At 56.8% G+C, this 15,727-nt stretch overlaps 8 protein-coding genes across 8 annotated transcripts; 4 read left to right on the top strand and 4 right to left on the bottom strand.

Moving 5' to 3' along the window:
* Nucleotides 1–78: 78 nt before the first annotated feature.
* Nucleotides 79–1,195, top strand: C8Q71DRAFT_38458 (uncharacterized protein). The gene is made up of 3 exons (XM_047918219.1): nt 79–255; nt 498–967; nt 1,022–1,195. The coding sequence occupies exons 1-3, from the start codon at nt 240–242 to the stop codon at nt 1,136–1,138; spliced, it is 603 nt and encodes a 200-aa protein (XP_047785089.1). The 5' UTR covers nt 79–239; the 3' UTR covers nt 1,139–1,195.
* A 1,962-nt stretch (nt 1,196–3,157) lies between these two features.
* On the bottom strand, nt 3,158–3,936 carry C8Q71DRAFT_697907 (histone-fold-containing protein; the record flags this gene model as incomplete). Its single annotated transcript, XM_047919997.1, has 4 exons — nt 3,158–3,254; nt 3,305–3,438; nt 3,509–3,606; nt 3,723–3,936. 4 exons carry the CDS (start codon nt 3,934–3,936, stop codon nt 3,158–3,160), a joined length of 543 nt encoding a protein of 180 aa, XP_047785088.1.
* An 848-nt stretch (nt 3,937–4,784) lies between these two features.
* On the top strand, nt 4,785–6,068 carry C8Q71DRAFT_698327 (uncharacterized protein; the record flags this gene model as incomplete). The annotated part of the gene is given in 6 exon segments (XM_047920014.1): nt 4,785–4,907; nt 4,968–5,259; nt 5,278–5,279; nt 5,310–5,440; nt 5,503–5,716; nt 5,775–6,068. The coding sequence occupies 6 exon segments, from the start codon at nt 4,785–4,787 to the stop codon at nt 6,066–6,068; spliced, it is 1,056 nt and encodes a 351-aa protein (XP_047785087.1).
* Nucleotides 6,069–6,785: 717 nt separating this feature from the next.
* C8Q71DRAFT_793823 (longevity assurance proteins LAG1 LAC1) lies at nt 6,786–8,582 on the bottom strand (the record flags this gene model as incomplete). The annotated part of the gene is made up of 10 exons (XM_047925508.1): nt 6,786–6,876; nt 6,949–7,086; nt 7,153–7,295; nt 7,352–7,430; nt 7,486–7,648; nt 7,703–7,757; nt 7,809–8,158; nt 8,224–8,354; nt 8,404–8,448; nt 8,509–8,582. The coding sequence occupies 10 exons, from the start codon at nt 8,580–8,582 to the stop codon at nt 6,786–6,788; spliced, it is 1,269 nt and encodes a 422-aa protein (XP_047785086.1).
* Nucleotides 8,583–8,785: 203 nt separating this feature from the next.
* Nucleotides 8,786–10,804, top strand: C8Q71DRAFT_852776 (ribonuclease H-like protein; the record flags this gene model as incomplete). Its single annotated transcript, XM_047926851.1, has 7 exons — nt 8,786–9,118; nt 9,192–9,254; nt 9,314–9,454; nt 9,528–9,885; nt 9,952–10,291; nt 10,350–10,586; nt 10,639–10,804. The coding sequence occupies 7 exons, from the start codon at nt 8,786–8,788 to the stop codon at nt 10,802–10,804; spliced, it is 1,638 nt and encodes a 545-aa protein (XP_047785085.1).
* Nucleotides 10,805–11,026: 222 nt separating this feature from the next.
* Nucleotides 11,027–11,852, bottom strand: C8Q71DRAFT_852775 (Adaptor protein complex sigma subunit; the record flags this gene model as incomplete). Its single annotated transcript, XM_047926850.1, has 7 exons — nt 11,027–11,113; nt 11,172–11,237; nt 11,294–11,321; nt 11,374–11,390; nt 11,451–11,581; nt 11,640–11,765; nt 11,819–11,852. The coding sequence occupies 7 exons, from the start codon at nt 11,850–11,852 to the stop codon at nt 11,027–11,029; spliced, it is 489 nt and encodes a 162-aa protein (XP_047785084.1).
* A 334-nt stretch (nt 11,853–12,186) lies between these two features.
* Nucleotides 12,187–13,840, top strand: C8Q71DRAFT_793820 (uncharacterized protein; the record flags this gene model as incomplete). The annotated part of the gene is made up of 6 exons (XM_047925507.1): nt 12,187–12,206; nt 12,264–12,467; nt 12,577–12,685; nt 12,836–12,944; nt 13,030–13,159; nt 13,348–13,840. 6 exons carry the CDS (start codon nt 12,187–12,189, stop codon nt 13,838–13,840), a joined length of 1,065 nt encoding a protein of 354 aa, XP_047785083.1.
* Nucleotides 13,841–14,024: 184 nt separating this feature from the next.
* C8Q71DRAFT_793819 (mitochondrial NAD-dependent isocitrate dehydrogenase subunit 1 precursor) lies at nt 14,025–15,593 on the bottom strand (the record flags this gene model as incomplete). Its single annotated transcript, XM_047925506.1, has 9 exons — nt 14,025–14,080; nt 14,138–14,220; nt 14,272–14,523; nt 14,582–14,712; nt 14,789–15,081; nt 15,135–15,318; nt 15,369–15,398; nt 15,449–15,496; nt 15,546–15,593. The coding sequence occupies 9 exons, from the start codon at nt 15,591–15,593 to the stop codon at nt 14,025–14,027; spliced, it is 1,125 nt and encodes a 374-aa protein (XP_047785082.1).
* Between the last annotated feature and the right edge of the window lie 134 nt (nt 15,594–15,727).

Below are 15,727 nucleotides of genomic sequence, written 5' to 3'. Positions count from 1 at the left end.
GGAGTCAGACGTGATGGTGATCGACACATCGCTCCGGGACGCGCCGCGGTCGCGCTCCGAACACCGAGGAAAACAAGCGATTTAGGTACGCCCCTGCGTTGCCCCTGCGCCGATTTTACCTGGGCCCGTAAGGTTGGTCTGCTCAGCGCCCGATTACGACGCAAACGTTCGTGCATCAACGCCAATTTTGGAAAACATCGGAATGTTTGTCGAGCGTGCTGTCCCGCTGGAACGCGTACATGTCGCTGCGAAGTGGTAAGCATGAAAGTTCTGAATGTCAGGCATTGACTTTTCGCGCCGCCGTCGCGCCCGCCTCGAGCGACCCATCCAGGCCCGCCCCAGTTCTCTTGCCTTCCTACATTGAGGCGTAGTCTCTCGACGGGGCGCAGCCGCGGCTTTGCATCCCACCGACCCATCAAGTGGACTTCGCAGCGATGCATCTCATCCAACTCCTGTGAATGACGTTCTGCCAAGTTTTCTCAACGGAGCCCCGCCAGCGCGCCGGTGCACCCACACTCGGCACCCTCGCGACAAGGCTCGTCTTCGCAACGTTCGCGTTCCCATTGTTGGGTATTTTGGCCTCGACGATTCGGAGCACTCTCACGCTGCGGCCTCGGCGGGCGTCGTCCCAGGACACGCTCATCGGCCGCACACTCCCACGCTGTGTGGTTCGCGCTTCGCAGTGCCAGTTCGGAGTCACGGTGGACGGGTTTGCCACCCTGGCAGGGGAATGGATGATCGAAGCGTGCTATGTATACCAATATGTGGACGGTGGATCGAACCCCATTCTGTGAAGTGGACGAATGGGGCTGGCGAACCACTCGCCCACGGATGGGTAGGTTCTCGCCGGGATAAATGCCAACGTGGCGCACGCTTTTCAGGCAGTCGGTGCGAGGCGCTTTGTGGACGGTGTCTTGACAACCGCCGCTGCCGCGAATGGAGAGAAGCGGTGACCGGTGAAGTAGCAGTCCGAGTCATTTGTATTTATTCAATCGAGGAAGTAGCTGACAGTTGCCGACAGCGAGCGGTCCACGTCCGAGGTTCATGCATGTGGCGGGTCGTCCGGGAATCAAGCATCACGCATCATGCATTGCGCAACTTGACTGTCCATAGTAACTATGTGCGGCTCAGACAGTGACCGTCGCTCGGCCGCTGTTCGCGGTCGCCCTACTCGCTACCGACGGCATCCATCGAGTGCACTATTTTGCAGGCACGTTCGTAGCGCGAAGGATCGAATGAACGCCCACCCAGTACGTCGTCTGCCAAATGTTGCTCGAGACCTTGAGGTGCAATGGTCTGGCTGCCCACAAGCCTCACCTCGCGGCCGGTGAGTTGTGTCCGTTAGGCAGCAGCTTAACCGGGGAATTGCGTATAGAAGCTGACCGCGATAGTCATCTCAGGATTCGTTCCAGGAGTCTTTTCCCAGGTGCCTTCAACAAGTTGTGCGCTGCATGAAATCCCGAGTTCAGACACTATTCGGCACGCAAGCCATGTTTGTAATGTCCTGAGTACTGTGGCATAATTCGTAGGCGCAATGGCAACCTCGATACGGTTCTCCGGCAGGCCTGATGCGGCCCTTGCATCATCAAGTGCGTATTTACGTCGCCTACACGTCGGTACGCTTCACAATCGATTCACCGTGACATCTTCGTCTAGACTGCTCTGTGCGGATTCGCGAGTCCCTGGACTGTCTACGCCAAGCAGTGCAGGTCATCGGCACCGCTCACTTCACCGCCGTGCAAGCAAGTTGACCACGCGGCAAAGGAAGCACAGGGAATGTGCGCGGCCGTTGTGCCAAAGGTTCTGCGGGCCCACGCCACCTGCAGGACCACGCTCCGTCCTCCACCCTGCGGACCCGGCCATCGATAGCTCGCTGGCAGAGCATGCTGCCCCACCCAGGGTCCATTGCTCACCACGATCGCGGAGCAGACGTAAGCGGTCTACCGGTGAGTGTCGATGTCCAGCCGCATCTTCACCGTGGCTCACTCGGCAGTGATCACCGCTGGCTCAGCCTGAGGATGGTACCCTAAAATACTGCAGGATCGTCTTACGGCTGGTGGCCTATGCGGGTACTGGATTGGCCCACACTCGAGGGCCATCGGCCACCGTCTCCGCGGGGACCTGCCAGTGAGAGGGCAACAATCAAACAGTGTGTGGCCCGTAATGTGAATGGGACTGCCCGTCTTGCGGATCTGTAAATCGCATTACAGATACGTCCACCTTGCGAAGGCTCGTATCGCGCGGGCCCTTGTTCTACCTCACGCCTCGTTGTACGGCTAGCATATGGGCGACCCGCCATGTTGCTCCGCCGGCGGCGGTACAACCAACAAAGCGTCGTCGAAATGCAATGAGCTTAAGGTCGCGACGTCATCCTCAGCTCCTCCCTCCAGGAACAAACCCGATCCAGCCTCCCGCTACACAAAAGTACACAAACAACGCGATCATGATCAGGTACGCGCGTCGCGTATCAGCGACCAGCCGACATCCGAACCTACGAACGTACTTGCCGGCGGGGAGCATCACGATTCACAAGCGCTGGTGGGGTCGCACAGTCGAAGGAATCTACTCAACGTCCCTACAGGGTTAGCCCCACTATTTCGAAATCAACTAGTGGAGAGGGTTGTTGCGGCGACCTCTCGCCGGTGAGTGAAGTCGGGAGCTAGCAGCTCATGCATGTAGCTTCTTTCGCTATCGGAGGGGTGCGTTCTTGAGCATGGTATCTTAGGGTGGTGCGGTAGGCGATGCTGGTTGCTGCGGAGGGATGAGCCCGTACGTAGAGCGTGTAGGTCATGGCTCGCCTGGCGGGAGGCGAGCCCGAGATATGGTACACGAGTAGGATATACCTACGTGATATGCCGACACTATAATAGCGCCCACAATGAATACGTTGGTCAACCGACGGTGCGGCAAGACCCTACCAGCTTCGTGAGTCACTTGCTGCGCCAAAGTGATGCAGTCAAGCCTAATCGGCGTCATAAAATGCATGACATGCTGAACGATAGTACATGTACCAGCAACCTGAGATCCTCTTTCAGCAGCTACAAAGAGCTCGGCAAAGCGAGAGGCATATAGATGGTATGGACAGTGCTCAAGCAGGAGTGCAAGGAGGGCGTGAAAGAAACGCATCGTAAAATCGGTATGAGGATACACGGACCCATCAGGCCATACCGCCGTATGGACCGCGTATACGTCGCGCTAGTTGAATATCTTTCTGCATGAGTGTCACTCGTTTTGCGTGAATTGCGCAAAGATTCCTGATGTGAATGTGAGCGGCCGTGTGTAGTACCAGAGAATAATGACATACGCATCCTCAAATAGATGCACCAGATATGCTTCCGTAGCCTCTTGCAACGCCAAAATAGCGGAGCTTTGCCATCGTAGACCCATGTCACCATAATCCACCATGTCCGTCATCATGTCCAGTGCAATCTCGCGCACCTACGCGTGCCCCGCAAGGGACGTGTCAGAAAACATTGACTCGCGATGCGTCCTGGCAAAGAACACTTACGACGCGGGAGAAGGGCAGTTTGCGGATGAGGAGCTCAGTGCTCTTCTGGTATTTTCGGATCTCTCGAAGAGCCACCGTTCCTGGTCTAAAGCGCTTTTCTGTGGTTGAAACACTCCACCGGTCAGCGTCAGCATTGGCTATAGCGAGCATTACGTACTGCGCGCTGCTTTCCCGGAACCTCCGCCGCCGCCTCCTCCTCCTCCGCCTCCTCCACCGCCGCCTCCTCCTCCGCCACTACCACCGCCGCTTGGACGCCCACGGCTTGGCCCTGCATCGCTAGGACGATTGCCTTTCGGGGGGTTTCCGCCAGTGCTTTTGCGTGCTGTCCCGGTGCGTGGCTTCTTGGCTGGGGCGGGTGGCGCCTCATCGGAGCTGTCTTGGTCGTACACAGGTTGCTTTCGCTTGCCTTTCTGTACCGTCTGCGCCATTCGTATTCGTAGAACGCGACAAAACGCGTGAATAAGTGTCTTCTGTCGTAAGTTTCAGTCTTGTCAGTGAGCGTGAGGTTCAAATTGGTGCGGTGCGCGGGGTGTGGGAAGAGGTGTCGCAAGACGCGTCGAGGGCAGTGCAAAGCGCGTGTTTGGGTACGGAGATGGATTGGTGGGAGGGTATCACGGGTGTGAGGTGCTCGGAGAGCGAGAAAGCAGATATGGCCTTGCGCGCGTTTGAATCCGAACGAAACGCGTCGCCCGCATACGGAAGGCGTGACGCGTGGCACGTGCAATGCACGCGCACGCGAAGTCGGGAAGCGCGACCGTGACTGCCGCCTGCTTCAGCCACTGCGATTCTGCCTTTGTCTCTCTACCGTCACCTCCTACGCCACTCCCTCCTTGTCCCCCTCATCAGACAAAGTCTAACCTTCATACGACCCCTATACCTACGATGGCCATCATTGAGGAGGCGATCATAGGCTACTACCGCTTCACAGACATATTCTTCGAGTGGCACGTACCATCTTGGCCACTGATCAGCATGCAGGGCATCTAACGGCGTAATTCTGCTTGTCAAATACTTTCAATGTAGGCACAAGGCTTTGCCCCACCAGGAGGATGTGGGACCTCTCAAAGCTCTTCTAGCATACCAGGCCCTTGTCCACCCAGATCATCCTCTGCGCAACGGAGGGAATGAAGGGCTTGAGCTTCACCTGGGTATATCTCAATACATGCACTTCTCCCAATAATACGGCTCATTTGCATCAGGCACGTTCGAGAGCGGAGAGATGCGTCTCCTTGTTTCCTCGGCCCAGGTCGAATACTTGCGCTACTGGCTGCACGCCATGCAGCTCACGAAAGAACTCATACCGATCCCGTCCTCGGACTACCTCATTCAGTCCAGCGATCTCACCAACTGCTCTCCATCTGTGTACAACGATGCGGCCGCGCTGAAGAAGGCGATAAAGGTACGTTCCCGTCGGAGGCGTAGGAGGGCTCGTAGGGGCGCTCGCTTGACCAATCAACAGACGATCGAGAAGAACAACAAGCGGATCAAAGGCGCGCCGTCCCTCCTCACGAACCGGAGAATTAACTTCGAGAAGATCCGCACCATCTGGGCTGCGAAGGTTGGGACATGGCTTGCGATCGACTTTGAGGCATGGGATCGTGACCATAGTCTGCTCACCGAGTATGGTTGGAGTCTCGTTCGCTGGGAAGGCGAGGGCGACAACAAGCGTGAGGTGACCGAGGACGGACACTTGATTGTCAAGGAATATCGAGGTTTCCATCAGACCTACGTCCAGGAAAACCGCGATGCAAGTGACATATACACCTGAGATGTCAAGCTAGAAATTAACACTGTCTCTTAGCACTACAACTTTGGGAAGAGTGAGGATGTCGACAAATTCACGTTCCGGCAGCGGATACGCGACATGATAGCCAAGTATCGTGAGATGGGTCCACTGTTCCTTGTCTTCCACGACAACAACCAGGATGTCAAGTCAGTATCCCGTTCTTTCTACATATACTGTATTGAGGTACTGATCTTCAACTCGCCCCCAGGTACCTCCGCAGCGACGCTATCAAGGCATTGAGCGACTTCGAGTATCTGCTCCCCGACCAGCCGCCCGAGAGCGGCGTGTACGTAATCGATACGGGTGACCTGTTCGCTGCACTGGAGGGTGAGGGTAGCGGGAACAAGCGTTCTTTGGAGCGTGCCTGTCGACACCTGCAGATTCCTACCGAATTCCTGCACAATGCGGGAAACGACGCGCACGTAAGCCCCAAGCCCTGTTCTTCAATATCTTCTGATTAACGAAACCTCACGTCTGTAGTACACCCTGGCTGCTATGATCGCCATGGCTTCGGGCGACACGCTCGATGTGCAGCGTGACAAGCGTTGGCCCAACCGCACCTCCAGCATCAACACGAAGGTCGAGTTCATGCCCTGGGAGGAGGACTCCGACGAGGACGACCTCGAGGCGATCATGCCGGGCAGTCGCGCCACGATGCAAATCAGCGGGGAGCAGGTGATGCCCAACCCGGACGGTAACGAGGACCTGCCCGAAGTGGAGGACGATATAACGGAGGCGCTGCAGAACGGGGGCCTCATCCCGGTCCACGCGTGAAGCGGGTGGGGCGGGCGGTCCCCCTTTTGCCGTGACTTCTGTTACCCTGGACCGCGGTGTACGATCGTACGAGGAGAGGGTTTGTTCCAGTACAGCGCAAGTGATTGTATCATTGGGTGACGTGTCTGTTTGTGCGGCTGTATGATGGTTGTTGTACTTGTAGTGCTGTATCAGAACCGTCAGTGTGTTTACTAGTCTCACATTATGAGACAGGAGTGATTCGATGAAATTATCACAAAGTATCCACCGGTGTATGACTTGTACCACCATATCATGGTTATCAGAACGTCACCAGGAATGTATTAGGGGGTTCCTTCATCCTTGAGTGCGGAGTGATACGAACAACACGAACCGAAGCCACCCCCGGTCATTATCACTGCACCTCACAGCGATGCCAACCAACACAAGAAGACCGACGTCTGTCCCACCTCACCGCCCGGGACCACCCACAAACACAACTCATCACCAAGTCTTAAACCTGCCCGTAGGGCTCTTCCTGCTGGCACAACGAAGCGGGTTTTCCGAACATTGTGTCTCGTTCTGCAGCCTCCGACCAGGCGTGTTACAGGATCACCGCTACCGCGCCATTCTATGGCTACATGCCCAATTGTTTCATGTATCATCGTATCGTCTGGGAAGCGAGCCCCAATGTTGCCAACTGCCCCTGCACTCTCTCCAGACATGGATAGCATGTAGGGCATGAAGGGTAGAGGGCCCTTAGTCCTCCTTATCATCGTCGTCCGGCTCGTCCTCGCCCTCGTCGTCTGAGCGCTCGTCGGTAATATTCGGCTGCGCATCAAAGATTGCCCTATGAGTGATGATGGATGCACCAGATTATCAGTCTCGCATGGGAGAGCAAAGAGAAGACCAGTGTACGCACCGCAAGGCTATTCGCCAGATGAGGGCATACCAGAATAGGTTGAGGAACTGCAAAAGTAGAATGGGCGCAAAGATTTGATACTTCATCCACCACACCATCCAGACGCCGTCCTTAGGAGACCAGCGTTTCGAAATTTCTCTGTAAATAGCGTATGTTCAGTAAGAAATTGTCGGAAAGGCTCCAGTCATGAAGTGATGCACGCACGGCATCAGATCGAATTCGGTCCACACCGAGTATAGCATGACGAGGTTCATCCAGTGTCGGAAATACGACCAGATAAACATGAATATCACGAAGGAGATTGTCTTCGCACGTTCCCATTGTATGTAGTTGAGAAGTTTGGAGAACTGAAGCATCACGCGTTAAAACTCTGGGCGCGCAGTCAGGGGTGAATGTCACGTACGGCGAGGAAGGCATCCGGGACATCCATGCTGAGATACACCGCATTCCCAATGAGGGTGAGATTGACCAGGTAGCTCCACCTATGGAGGCATAGAGGTTTTACGAGAGGCTACTAAACAGGAGCGTCGGACGTACCCGACGAGCCACAGCGTGACGAAGTGGTGCGCGACAAGTTCGGCGTAGTCCTTCCGCGGCTTTTCAAGGTTAAGCAATAGAACCACGAGCTGCTGACACCAGTAAGCTGCTTGCATGAGATAGTAGCATTTAAGCTCGGGCTTCATGTCCCAATGCGGATAATCTGAGGCACAGACGTGAGCTTAACTCGTCAGTGCAACTCATTAATTGGACATGCCGATCCAGAAGTACTCCGTACGGTACCACCAAGTCGGCAGTTGGGACATGATGCGCTGTGGAGTGTTTCAGTGACGGTAGTGCGGGATTCATATAGGAAAGCCCACAATTCCCCATGCGCCCATGACGATGAAGTAGAGCATCGCGTATCCCTGCTCTCCGAACCGTGCGAGCTTCGCGTGCCTCTTGATACCAAACCACCGCGCTATTGGCCCACACACATGAAGAGTTACAACCTGCCGGACCCAAGACCAGAAGACGATATAGTACGCGATGAACACAAGATCCAAGTAGCCCTTTGCATAGCGCGGGTCATCCGGGGACGAGGTGGGGATATAGTGGGAGATGAAGAGGAGGGGCGCGAATGGGTTGGGAGTTCCAGGAGCAACGTAGGGCGTCACAACCTCCCAGTTGCAGTAGAGGACGACAACAATGAGGAGTAATTTGAAGGAGGACCCTGGCATGGACGTCAGTATTGAGGACAATGTGCGGGGGGCTCCGGCGTATGAGAAATCAACGTACATGGTACAACCACCCATCTAGAGGAGCAAAGATCGGCCACGAAGCCTGCAGACTTGGTGGACCAAGGGTCTAATCTGCCAGCGGGGCTTGCGGGGGAATTTACGGGAGAGTCGTACTGTGCGTTCAGAGGCCTGCGGGGACATTAGCTAGTCCACAGGAGTGTACTCGGCACAGACGCACGTCTGCGGCCTGAAGGGGCCAGCCAAATGGTGCTGGGCATCTGTCCTGCACGCACACGAGCTGGGTGTAAGCAGTGCGCCGTCACGGGGAGCGATACAGGCTCACTCGATGTTGTTGAAGGAGTCGCGGAGGCGGAGACCGGGCGCGCGAGCCTTGAACTTTGCCCGTCTGTCTGACATGGTTCGCAGCGGACGCGGGGAGGGCGGCGGTATGGAGGAGAGAAGCGGGCGAGAGCCTGGCGACTCCGAGAGCCCGCAGCGGTTCGTCTGCCGGGACCGCGCGAAGGAGCGCCCGACGCGCCCGCCGCTCGGCACGGCAGCTGCCTCCACGCTAGGCGCCCGGTACAGAGCGAGCAGCCACCGCAGGCAGCCAGGCAGCCACCATGTTCCCCGCCAAGGGCCTCTTTGCAGCCCTCCCCTGCCCCGACAGACCCGCCTGCCGCCGCCCTGCCTGTCTCTTCAGCCATGCATCCGACGCAAAGGACCCCCTCGCGCTCAACATCCCCGTCCACGCGCCCAAGGAGGCCCCCGTCGCGCCCGCGCCCTTGCAGCACAAGGCCACCGCGTCTGTCCCCGCGAAACGCCCCATATCGTCTGCAGCTGGACCAAGCACACCTGGCAGTGCACCAGGCTCTGTATCTGAGCCCCCTCGTAAACTGCAGCGCACGGGGCCGTCGAAGCGACCTGTCGCGGTGCCTACGGCGACACACACCTCCGTGAGTCCGAGCCCATCAACCTCCGACTCAGAACCCCCGACTCACATGTGTATCCTGACCTTCCGGTGTACAGACGGGCTGCCCTCTCATAAGAGTCCCTCCAGCCCAGTCGAAAGTCGCTATCCCCGTCCGCCAAGTATGTATTTTGACGATGACGGCGATGCATCCGACCAACCTCAGTCGCTCGTTCCGCAGATTATGCTCCAGCAGCTGTTCCAGCACTATGCCGTTCTCTACGAAAACATCCTCGCCCAGAATCCAACCCTAGCCTCCGAGCATGCCCTCCGACAAGAGGAAGAGGTGTATTCAAAATCAAGCAAGTTCACCTACCGTAATGTACGTATGGTGCCGTACATCGCCCGTCCTCCAGGAGCACCCTGACGAATTGCAGTATTGTATCCTCGTGTAGGCCATAATCACCTCCATCGCGACCCTCAAGAACCGGCGGAAACCCGATAACGCTTCACATGCCTCCGTCGGCACAGAAGGTGACCTTGCACGACGAGCCGAGGAGCGCAAGAAGCTCAATGCGCTCCGGCTGACCGCCGAACAGCTGAAGCCGTATGTCATGTCGCTCGACCAGCTGCGCCAGTGGGGCTATATCGTCGAGATTCCTCCAAGTGAAGGCGGATCACGACCAAGTGAAGAGGGCTCCGTGAAGACATGCGAACGATGCAGCACTGCGTTCAAAGTGAAACGGAGAGAAGACGCGTCGATGGACGAATGCATATACCACTGGGGAAAGGCGTTCTCGACCAAAGTCAACGGTTCGTTTTGAAATATGTGTTGGCCGCAAGACCCGTCACTAATCAATTACCTCGACGTCTCTGCAGGTGAAAAGAGACGCTTGTTCACCTGCTGTTCGCGTCCCGCAGACAGCGAAGGTTGTGAAAGAGGGCCGCACGTCTTCTACGAGTCGTCACCGGAGGACTTGCACGTCCGCCATCCATTCTCATATACCCGTGGAAGCAGGCCACCAGACGATGCGCCATCAGAGGAGACTAGCCAAGAGGCAGATGGTGAAGCCGACTCCGCACTAGACGTTGTAGCGCTCGACTGCGAGATGGTGTATACGACGGGCGGGATGCGCGTTGCCCGGGTGTCGGTAGTCGACGCGACCGGGAAGGAAGTCTTCGACGGGCTCGTCAAAATGGACGACGGTGTGGACGTCATGTACGTTGTTTCTCCGTCCCTGATTTGACCCGAGACATGTATAACCTTACTTGCGCAGTGACTACAATACGCGTTTCTCCGGCATTACCGCGGAAGCACATTCAGCAGCGCTCCTCCCATTGACCGCGATCCGCCGATCGCTCGACGCGCTCGTATCATCGAAGACGGTCATCATCGGGCACGCGCTCGAGAACGACTTGAGAACGCTGAGGATGGTGCATCATCAATGTGTAGACACGGTTGTGCTGTTCCCCCACCCAGCGGGCCCACCGTATAGACGAGCATTACGTGCATTGTAAGTGGTCTCGTCAGTGCGGTGCTTGCTGTTCGCGCTAACGCTTTAACAGGGCGAAGGAACATCTGGGTCAGACGATCCAACAGGGAGGTGGCACGGTGGGGCACAGCTCTGTCGAGGACTCGGTCGCTACTCTGGACCTGGTCCGATGGCACGTCCTGAACCGTCCACCGCCAGCGAAACCCGCCGCATCTGCACCACCAACGAACAAGCTTTGACCGTCGCTCTCCCCTGCTCTCATGTATACTCTCATTGCGCTCGGGAAGGTGTAGCAAACGCAATATTTAGATACCAGGTTAGACTTTCTTGCACGTACATCTCCCCCATCCCATCTCACATATCATGTAGCATAGTCTATGTATGCATTTCCACCCGGATCACACTACATTCCGTATTTTGCACCTAATAGGGGCGGGCCCGGCTGGCTGTGAGTATGGGTGTTATGGCCCCCGAGAACCGAGGCTACCTAGGCGCGCCATCGTGTCCTCGCTGTTCTCTTGCTCTTCGATGCTGTCGGCTTGTGTCACCTGCGGATGATGTGTGCGTGCTGAGGGTTGAGAGCGAGTCAGAGCGGGAGGGACGTACGACGCGGAGCACGGATTTCTTGGATGACTCCTGAAGCTCGCCGGCGATGATCAATTCGTCCAGGATCTGAGTAGCGGCGTCTGAGTGCTGTGATGCAAGTATGGTCGTACATAGACACGTACGGCATACGCTTTCTGAAAGTTGAAGATCCTGAGAAAGACATCAGCATACCGATTTGCGGCACAATATCCAGCCTGCTCACAAGTCAAGCTCGCACACCTGTTATGTATGCATCTTTAGCTATGACTGCTCTCATGACCTCAGAGCTAGAGGGCTTACATTCCCGAAGTAGCGGTCGAGCACCTCGACGTATCGGTGTATGATCTCCAATGTAATGAGCTCATTGTCCCCTGAGGCGATCCCGCATACGAAGAACAGCGACGCGTATCGCCGGTATACGACCTTCGTGTCTACATCAACGTCGTTAGGACTGCAAGGCTGGGTAGCCGAGATGCGTAGCTGACGCACCTTTGTACTCGAGAACATTGCACATGCGCGTCCTTCGCGCGAGAACTAGTTGTGTGACGTCCTTGACGATCTTGGCCTTGGTCTTCTGGGGCATCGTCGTGAACCATTTCGCGAGGCGAACTTTCCCTGGACACATGGTGAGTCAGCATACGCGCTATGTGTGAGCGGGGAGAGCCTACCTTGCCGGGAGACGAGCAGAATGTAGGTGATCATGGCGTGGTCGTCGCGAGTCGTGGGATGGGGAGGTGAGTGAGCGCGGTGTACAGCAACGATCGGCGCTCGGGGGTGCCTGTCGGGAATTGCCACATCGGGCAACTGCACAAACATGGCCAAGCGCGTGTCGATTGAGATCTGTCTTACGCGATCGACTCAGATCCACCGGCCCCGCACTAGATCCAGCCATCCGCCTGGGGAAGCGCGTCACTCGGCTTGAACCTCGACCACCACCACGCACGCCAATTCGCAGTGACTCAGGATGGATAGGAAACTCTCACTGCCGGACTTTCTCAAGATGCTGTCCACGAACAACGTGCCGGCCTCCAAGGCCATGGGCGTTGCAGGGAAATTGTCAGGCGAGCTTCGTCATGTCTGCTAACGCACGCGCAGAAATGAACGTCCCGGCAGGTACAAGACCCACAACACGCCATCGCAGCTCGGTCAGCTCACTGACGGCAAGCTGAAGGCCGCTGGAGTGGACGATAAGGATGTTCGCAAGCTGGTATTGGCGGCTATCCGCAAATCGGGCTACAAGGTCCCAGCAGCGGGTCCCTCCTCGCGCAACGCAGCCCAAAATACCAGCACGCCCGGGGCCGCAGATCCACCCGCTGCGTCTACAAGTGCCCAGGTCGAGGTGCGTGTATTGCAATTTAGCCGGGTTGCGCGATGCCCTTACATAAATTGTACGCGTGTGACGTTTACAACGGCGGCAGCGGCCCAGAAAGAAGCGCAAGCGAGATGACGATCTGAATGAACTGCTGCCTGACAGGCCCCCAGATGATGGCGAGCTCTACGGCAGCTTGGAGTTCAAGGAGGTGCTCGATGAAACGGTGCGTACCGTGCTTGGAACACGGCCCCCTGCTTGCGCTCAGCGCGGCCTCCTCGAGCTCTCGGGAGGCTTCCCTGTGTGCATGCAGCTGGCTGTGTCGAAAATGAACTCCGGCTCATGGGAGAGCATATGGTGCCATGTTGTATTACAGATCCTCATGAAGAAGTCCACGGCGGTGAACCGCGCCCCGATCATGATGGCATGGGCCTTCGTCGTGGCTGAACGGCTGGGTTTCCAGCGCGAGGAGGCTCTGAGTATAGGTACGACCTCATTCACCAAATTTTCGGCACAGCCGAGAGGCTGTGCGCGCGCACTGCATACCCATTGAATTTCCTGCGCTCCCAGCATCGGTGTACACGGAAATGAATGCCATTACCAAAGGCGTATCCCTCGGCATCTTCGACAAAGACAAGGGTAAGGGGGTGGAGGCCGCGCAGGGTGGCTCACAGCCGTACGTGGACCTCATGGGCCGACGGTAAGCCGCCATTTCCCTGTGTCGTTGGAGGGACCAAGACTGACACAGTGTCCTGCGCCTCGTGCTCCTGCTGTGGTGTTTCAAATTCCTCACTCCTATCCGTAGAATGTAAGTAGGGAGCACCCTTCACGATCAGATCCCCCGTTGCAATAGCTGAGGCTCTGAACGCTCATACCGGCTTCACGCAGACCTCTCTACCAAACAGCAAACGGCTCTTGGCGGGCTCTCTCCTCGGGCACGCCTGTCGCACCCTCCTCGGCATTCTCGTATATCACCCGGGCCTTACGGCAGACCGCGCCATTCGTCCTCGGTGCACTGCGCCTCCTGGCCAACAGCTACGCCCCAGCGGAGCTGACCCGCACAGGCTTTGCCCTCTACGCTGACTTCCGACCGGACGTGCAGGGGTGGGGTGGTCGCGCGGAGGTGCGCTGTGCGACGATCCTCGGGCTGAGGAATACGGACGTGAAGAAGGAGGACGAGGAGGCGCCGCTCAGCAACGTGCAGGGCATCGTGAAGATTGAGCCCACCACCATGGAGTCTGGAGGCGAGATGGCCCTGTCAGGGCTCGACGAGCCGCCCAATAAGAAGCAGCACATAGCGGCTATTGAAGACGAGTATGAGGCGGCATTGAACGACCCAATATTTGATGACGCGGAACTCAACCTGGACAACATCCCTTGATGCGCGCGGCAGGATGACCAACATGCACAACGAGCCCTCCATTCGCGATGCAGAGTTCTTCAGAGGGCATCGAAATATATGCAGGTAGTCATGTCATATAACATCTACACAGTGACCGACCACGGCGTCTAAGATCCGGAATGTCTTGCCTCACCCAGCAAGCACACATCCTCCCTTGGGTACATTACGGCTTGATGTTTTTGATGACAGCACCTGTGAACTCCGAGGTCGTCGCAGAGCCTGAAGCCATGCACTTGAGTCTAGATCCGCGTGCTACGGATGCGATATGTCACTTACCACCCATGTCAGCTGTGCGGACCTTGGCGGCGTTGATCACGTCGAACGTTGCGCTCGCAATGTTGTCGGCGAGGTTGTCAAGACTGTCAGGGCGTTAGTTTCATCGCCCTCAAGAGACATACTTAAAGACATACCCAAGATGCCTGAGCATCATGGTTGCACTCAGGATCATCGCAGCAGGGTTGGCCTTGTTGGTACCCATGATATCCTGGGCGACGTGACGGCAACCGGGCTCGAAGAGCGCGTACTCGCGGCCGACGTTGCAACCAGGGACAATACCGGGGCCGCCAACCAGGGCAGCACCGATGTTGGAGACAATCGCGCCGTAAAGGTTGGGCATGACCATCACATCGAACTGCGTTGGTCTTGCAACCAGCTGCATAGACCTGCGGAAATCAAGATGTCACCGGACGGTCTCATATCACGGAAGCCTTTGATGCATACGTGTTGTCAACGATCATATCGTTCGACTCAATGCCAGCACCCTTGTACTCCTCTGCGACCTTGCGGAAGGTGTTGAGGAACAGACCGTCACCCAGCTTCATGATGTTGGCCTTGTGCACGCACGTGACTTTCTGAATGGTAGAATGGCCACGGGAACGCCTGTGAGATGCCTATGACGACATAGTGCAGGCAATTGCATCGACGCACCTTGCGGCCGTTCTTGAGCGCAAAGTCGAATGCGAACCGTGAAATACGCTCCGCCTTCGCGCGCGTAGAGACCTTCAAGCTCTCAACGACACCAGGGTAGCTCTGGTGCTCGAGGCCAGAGTACTCGCCCTCAGTGTTCTCACGGATGATGGCGAAGTCGACGTTGTCGTGGCGGGTGGGGAAGCCGGGGAGGGACTTGCAGAGGACGACGGAGGCGTAAATGTCAAGCTGTTGACGCATCGCAACGTTCCATGATACGTGACCGGATTGAGAGATGGGGGTGAAGAGGATACCTGATGCGCATACTGAGCATAGAAGAGAAGAAACAAAGGAGTATGAGACATACCCTTCAGCCCGACGCGGTTCCGCCGCAAACTCTCCACAGCCTGCTTGAAGAGCTCCTCCCCGGACGAGGACATGCCAGAGACGTTGTATTGTTCCCACTCAATGGGAGCGTTGACATACTCGAAGATCTCCTTGACGGAGTCGGTAATCTCGTTACCGATACCGTCACCCGGGATCAAGGTCACCTAGAGCGATCTTTAGACGAAGACATTGCGTCCTGTTCACCAATACGCACGGTATAGACACCACCATACTTGGTGGATGGCTAGAGGAATGTCAGGCGATGCGGGCTATGCATGATACGCGGGCACGTACACGCTGGGTGACCTTGGGAAAGCCAGCAGAGAGAGTAGTGGCAGACCTCTGACGCGAGCATGAGTACGCGATCGGGTGCGGTGCATGGGGTACGTACTGCCTGGAGTGCGGGGCGGACGGCGGAGGCGAGGGCGTTGCGCAACATGGCGACAAGACGAGGGGGAAGAGGAAGAGGAGGGCGTGGCGAGCAGCGTCGGGAACGGCGTTGAAAAATGGGAATGCGACGTCGGCCGAACCAGGGCAGCGTAGAGGACATGCACGTGACTGGCGTCATACTGC

The sequence above is a fragment of the Rhodofomes roseus genome, assembly GCF_022264815.1.
Source record: "Rhodofomes roseus strain CIRM-BRFM 1785 chromosome Unknown C8Q71scaffold_1, whole genome shotgun sequence".
NCBI classification, from domain to species: Eukaryota; Fungi; Basidiomycota; class Agaricomycetes; order Polyporales; family Fomitopsidaceae; genus Rhodofomes; species Rhodofomes roseus.
Note: the sequence above shows the minus strand (reverse complement) of the source record. Positions and strands in the feature narration are given on the sequence as shown.